Raw genomic sequence first — 6,000 nt, forward strand, 5'->3', positions numbered from 1 at the left:
TTGGTCAGAATCGCCCAGGGTGATTTTTTTATAAATGATTGCAATGCTCATCTTTAAAGGAAAACACCACAGTTTTTCAATATTTTACTATTTTCTTACCTCAACTTAGATGAATTAATACATACCTGTCTTTTTTCATGCGTGCACTTGGTCTTTGTGTAGCGTGTCGTGAATGTGTTGGCATTTGGCCTGGCCCCATTCGTTCATTGGGATCCAAACGGATGAATTTAGAAGCCACCAAACACTACCATGTTTTTTCTATTTAAAGACTGTTACATGAGTAGTTACACAAGTATGGTGGCACAAAATAAAACTTTAGTTTGGATCCTAAGGAATGAATGGGGCTAGGCTAAATGCTAAAACATTTAAGAAGCGCTGTAAAAAGATTAAGTGCACGCATTGAAAAAAGATAGATATGTATTATTTCATCTAAGTTGAGGTAAGAGAATAGCAAAAAATTGAAAAACTGTGGTGTTTTCCTTTAATATTTGGAATCTACTGATAAATCGTAGTGCATCAATATAATCAGTTATCTATTACTAATGTAAACTTGTATCTAGTGTTTGATTTAAGGGGGGCTGGGGTGGTCCCAGACCTCCTATAAGCAATGTGGGGCACCGTATAAAGCACAAAAATATAAATTAGGGGGGTTCCACTGGTTTTTATTAACATACTACATGAATTTAAAATTCTTGTGCTGCGCTGCCACAAAGTGATACTGTCCATTATTTGGCCCAATTTCGCAATAAAATAATCCAAAAGATTTCTGTCTGAAATAAATGTAAACTGTCAAGTGCGCCTCATGCTGTTTTCTAAGGGAATTGACAGATTTTTAGATTTAGGATTGGCTTAGGGGCTTTTAAAAAATTATTCTCAAACTATTATTTCACACTAATTTAAGGGTTAGAGTTTGAGTTAAGGCTAATTTTGAAATGTTGATCCAGGATAACATCTTACTTTGTGAATTCCTGGCAACCCTGTAATGATGAGGGGGCTTATCTTATGGGGACCCCACATAATCTTTAACATAATTCGAACACTGCTCTTACATGCAGCTATGCCACAGTTTACCGGGACCTGGAGCGAACCATCACGTCAGCCAGTGCTCAAGAAGATCTAAAGTGGTTTAGTAATAATCATGGGCCTGGCATGCACATGAACTGGCCACAGTTTGAGGTAAAGCACCTATAATACACAAACAAAACAGTTACTTTTGTTACTAATGTTGTAAGCTGTGTGATTTGACTTCTTATTTGACTACAAACCAGGAATTCAATCCAGATCTGAGTCATTCCATAAATAAGAAAGAAAAGGTTAAAAAGAACCACGATGGAGTGACATTAACTCAAATGTCAGTGGGCGGAGATCAAGGCACACCGAGAACCGGAGACCGCGGCAGGTAAAGAGATCTGTCCGCTAAATGTTTTAGAAAAGTTTCTTAGATCCATTATGGGTAGACCACCAATGTATTTTTGTAAAACTAACTTGATGTTCTCTCGTCTCTTCAGCTTGAGTAGCTACGAGAAGAACCAGCAGTATTCTGCCGAATGGTCCGACGATGAGCCACCTGCCGCCCAACCAGTAGACGAAACCAACGGAGGTGAAAATCCATTCGATGAGGACAGCAAAGGAGTGCGAGTCAGGGCGCTGTACGACTATACGGGGCAAGAGCAGGATGAGCTGACCTTTAAAGCAGGTCAAAGACCAGTAAACCAAACATCTGACAAGTCGATATTAGTTACAGTGTCAGAAAAAAATGGTCCCGAGCTATCACTGGGGCAGTAACCTTTAAAAAGCTCCTAATATGCACCATTTGCAGATATGTATACATTTGGAAGCAATATGTACCTTTTGAGGTACTAATATGTACCTTTGAGGTACTAATATTTACCTTTGATGTACTAATGTGCACTCTTTGGTACCAATATGCACATTTCAGCCACTAAAACTTTTGGTTCCAAAATGTACATTTGATGTACTAATTTGCACTCTTTGGTTCCAAAATGTACCTTTGATGTACTAATATGAACTGTTGGTTCCAAAACGTACCTTTGAGGTACTAATAGGCACTATTTGGTTCCAAAAGGTACTTTTTGGGGTACTAATATTCACTATTTGGTTCCAAAAGGTACTTTTGTGAGATACTAATATGCACCAATTTGGTTCCAAAAGGAACTTTTTTGAGGTACTTATATCCACTATTTGGTTCCAAAAGGAACTTTTTGAGGTACTTATATGCACTATTTGGTTCTAAAAGGATCTTTTTTGAGATGCCAATATGCACTATTTGGTTCCAAATGTACTTTTGAGGTACTGATATGCACTAATTTGGTTCCAAATTTTACCCTTTTTTTTAGGTACTAATATCCACTATCTTGTTCCAAAAGGTACTTTTTTAGGTACTAATCTGCACTATTTGGTTCCAAAAGGTACTTTTTTGAGGAACTAATATGCACTATTTGGTTCCAAATGTTACTTTTTTGAGATACTAATATCCACTTTTTGGTTCCAAAATGTACTTTTTTAGGTACTAATATGCACTATTTGGTTCCAAAAGGTACTTTTTTGAAGAACTATTATGCACTATCTGGTTTCAAAAGTTACTTTTTTGAGATACTAATATCCACTTTTTGATTCCAAAATTTACTTTTTTTAGGTACTAATCTGCACTATTTGGTTCCAAAAGGTACTTTTTTGAGGAACTAATATGCACTATTTGGTTCCAAAAGTTACTTTTTTGAGATACTAATATCCACTTTTTGGTTCCAAAATGTACTTTTTCAGGTACTAATATGCACTATTTGGTTCCAAAAGGTACTTTTTTGAAGAACTATTATGCACTATTTGGTTCCAAAAGGTACTTTTTTGAGATACTAATATCCACTTTTTGGTTCCAAAATGTACTTTTTCAGGTACTAATATGCACTATTTGGTTCCAAAAGGTACTTTTTTGAAGAACTATTATGCACTTTCTGGTTTCAAAAGTTACTTTTTTGAGATACTAATATCCACTTTTTGGTTCCAAAATGTACTTTTTTAGGTACTAATATGCACTATTTGGTTCCAAAAGGTACTTTTTTGAAGAACTATTATGCACTATCTGGTTTCAAAAGTTACTTTTTTGAGGAACTAATATGCACTATTTGGTTCCAAAAGTTACTTTTTTAGGTACTAATATGCACTATTTGGTTCCAAAAGGTACTTTTTTGAGGAACTATTATGCACTATTTGGTTCCAAAAGGTACTTTTTTATGGAACTATTATGCACTATCTGGTTTCAAAAGTTACTTTTTTGAGATACTAATATCCACTTTTTGGTTCCAAAATGTACTTTTTCAGCTACTAATATGCACTATTTGGTTCCAAAAGTTACTTTTTTGAGGAACTAATATGCACTATTTGGTTCCAAAAGTTACTTTTTTGAAGAACTATTATGCACTATCTGGTTTCAAAAGTTACTTTTTTGAGATACTAATATCCACTTTTTGGTTCCAAAATGTACTTTTTTAGGTACTAATATGCACTATTTGGTTCCAAAAGGTACTTTTTTGAGGAACTATTATGCACTATTTGGTTCCAAAAGGTACTTTTTTGAGATACTAATATCCACTTTTTGGTTCCAAAAGGTAGGTTTTTTTAGATACTAATATGCACTATTTGGTTCCAAAATTTACTTTTGAGGTACTATTATGCACTATTTGGTTCCAAAATGTTCCTCTTTTTGAGGGACGAATATGCACTTATTTGGTTCCAAAATGTACCTTTTGAGTTACTAAGCTTTACCTTTGAGGTACTAATATTTACTTTTGAGGTATTAATATTTACCTTTGGAGTACTAATGTAGCCAAAATGTACTTTTGTTACCAAAATGTATGTTTGAAGTACTAATATTTACTACTGAGGTACTAATCTGAACTTTTTGAGGGCGCAAATGTGTATTTAAAGGGGTTCTGTCCCAGTGAAGATAGGGACTATTTTTGGACCATGTTTTCTGACAGTGTACATTGAATACTAATACCATTTGTTTTATCAGTTTACAGTCTTTCATCCTCTTGTGTAATTCCTTTGAAGTATTTAATAAAAAGGTGTTTCCGAATCAACTCATACTAACTAAATATATCATCCACATCTTTCCACAGGAGATGAACTCATCAAGCTAGAAGATGAAGATGAGCAGGGTTGGTGTAAAGGTCGACTGGTTAACGGTCAGCTAGGCTTGTACCCTGCTAACTACGTGGAGCCCATTTAATAGTTTTGTGTGCTGAGCAACCTTTCCACATCCTTAAAGACTTGAACTCGAGATTACAGAGCAACCATCTCAATGCCTGACTTACTGAAGATGCATTTCCACCTAAATACAGTAACAAAACATCTACAAAAACACATATCATCATTTCCTTCATACCCCAGCAAGAGCAGGCAGTGGTTTTGTTCATCTAAGTGGCCATGTTCGGTATGAATTATTGTGCTACTAACATGTGTACATGTACGGTCCGTAATATTATTGTAAGTCCATGAAGGCTTGCATAGCAAAATTCAGCTATGCAATGTGAAACTTAAAAAAAGACTTTGGTGTTATAGTGTTGAAACTAGTGACCCTGTCGTATTACAGTCCGTTTTGATTTGAAGGGATTGAAAAACACGGCTTGCTGACATCATCCAAAAAAAAGGAGAGACTCCAAGGATAAATGTTTCTTTGTTTGGCAAATAAATCAAACACAGTAAGCCCAGAAAAATGTAATATAAATAATAAAATAATTTTGCTTTTATCCATTTCAAGTGCAGATAAACGCATTTAAATGAAATGCTCTCCATATTTATTTAATGTTTTTTACCCTTTATAAAATTTATTTAATGAAAACGTAAACGTCCATGAACAAATTCTGAACTTTAACATTGATGGACGGTTGAATTGTGCAGGTGTTCAGTAAAACTGTTGTAACATCTCCTTTCACAGGGATTTTATTTAACTAACAAGAGATTTCACGACTGTCAAACTGTGATGTTTTAAATGAAATCTGGACACATGTAAAGCTTAGAAAGTGAGTTTGAATTCAATTTTTTATGCCTTTTTGCCTTTATTATCTACCTGCAAATGTCTTATGTGCAATCCATAACAGATTCAATGGGCTGAGCAACTTCTGCTTGTATTGTGTAAGCAAATGTTTTACAGTAATAGTTATTATTGTTTATGGTGATTTTGTTTTTTTATGTTCATAACACTGTAGCTTTGTGTTTTTACTCAGACTTGATGTTATTGCTCCGTTAGCTGTTATGGATTGTGTCTTTAACACTGGACAAATGAGGTGATGATGTATATACTGTGTCCGATGTCGTTTTAACTCATGTCAGCGTAGTGCACAATAAAACTCATCAGTCCCAGATGTTCAGAGTAGAGCACAATACTTTGTTTCACCACTAGAGGTCACCAGTGCAGAAGCCCTTTACCAGCGTCTTGACTGTTTGTACAGGTGAATGTCATGAAAATCTCCAGGTCATATATCATACCAAGGTATTTCTGATTAAAACAATGTCACAATGCAAAATCTTGTTCTAAAAACTTTATTTAATTGAAAATATAATTTCTGATTTTTATATCACCCACCATTCTTTTTTTAATGGTTGTAATGAAAATTGTATTGGTTTTAATAGAAACTATAATGGTCTACTAGTAATGTATTGGGTTCTGCTAGTCTTGATTATATCTGGTGGAAGAGAAAAGCAGGACTATGAGTATGATTCTTGGGGTGCGAGAGGTTCATATCCCGGACGAGCCCCCATTATATGTTACGACCTCAGGCAGGGTCTAAAAGAAGTTGGTTTACTTAAAAATTGTTAAGGAAAGAATATTTATAAATTACAATTAATCCAAACTTAAACATTTACATTTCATTTTATTTAATATTTAAGTACACTATACTTAAAACTACTGTTTACCATTTCTTTTTTGTTCACAAGTCACAGAAACAGATTATGTGACTCATGAAATTAAGACCATTG

At 34.5% G+C, this 6,000-nt stretch overlaps 1 protein-coding gene across 3 annotated transcripts in view; it reads left to right on the top strand.

Moving 5' to 3' along the window:
* The window catches only part of pacsin1b (protein kinase C and casein kinase substrate in neurons 1b), a 29,832-nt gene extending 24,286 nt beyond the window's left edge, over nt 1-5,546 (top strand). For all 3 annotated transcript variants that reach the window (XM_055212826.2, XM_055212828.2, XM_055212827.2), the window contains 4 exons: nt 1,056-1,176; nt 1,269-1,399; nt 1,509-1,696; nt 4,140-5,546. In XM_055212826.2, the coding sequence (XP_055068801.1) occupies nt 1,056-1,176; nt 1,269-1,399; nt 1,509-1,696; nt 4,140-4,249 (550 nt within the window). In that variant the 3' untranslated portion in view covers nt 4,250-5,546. The remainder of the gene's footprint in view (nt 1-1,055; nt 1,177-1,268; nt 1,400-1,508; nt 1,697-4,139) is intronic.
* The last annotated feature ends 454 nt before the right edge of the window (nt 5,547-6,000 follow it).

This window comes from Misgurnus anguillicaudatus, chromosome 8, assembly GCF_027580225.2.
Source record: "Misgurnus anguillicaudatus chromosome 8, ASM2758022v2, whole genome shotgun sequence".
Lineage (NCBI taxonomy): Eukaryota > Metazoa > Chordata > Actinopteri > Cypriniformes > Cobitidae > Misgurnus > Misgurnus anguillicaudatus.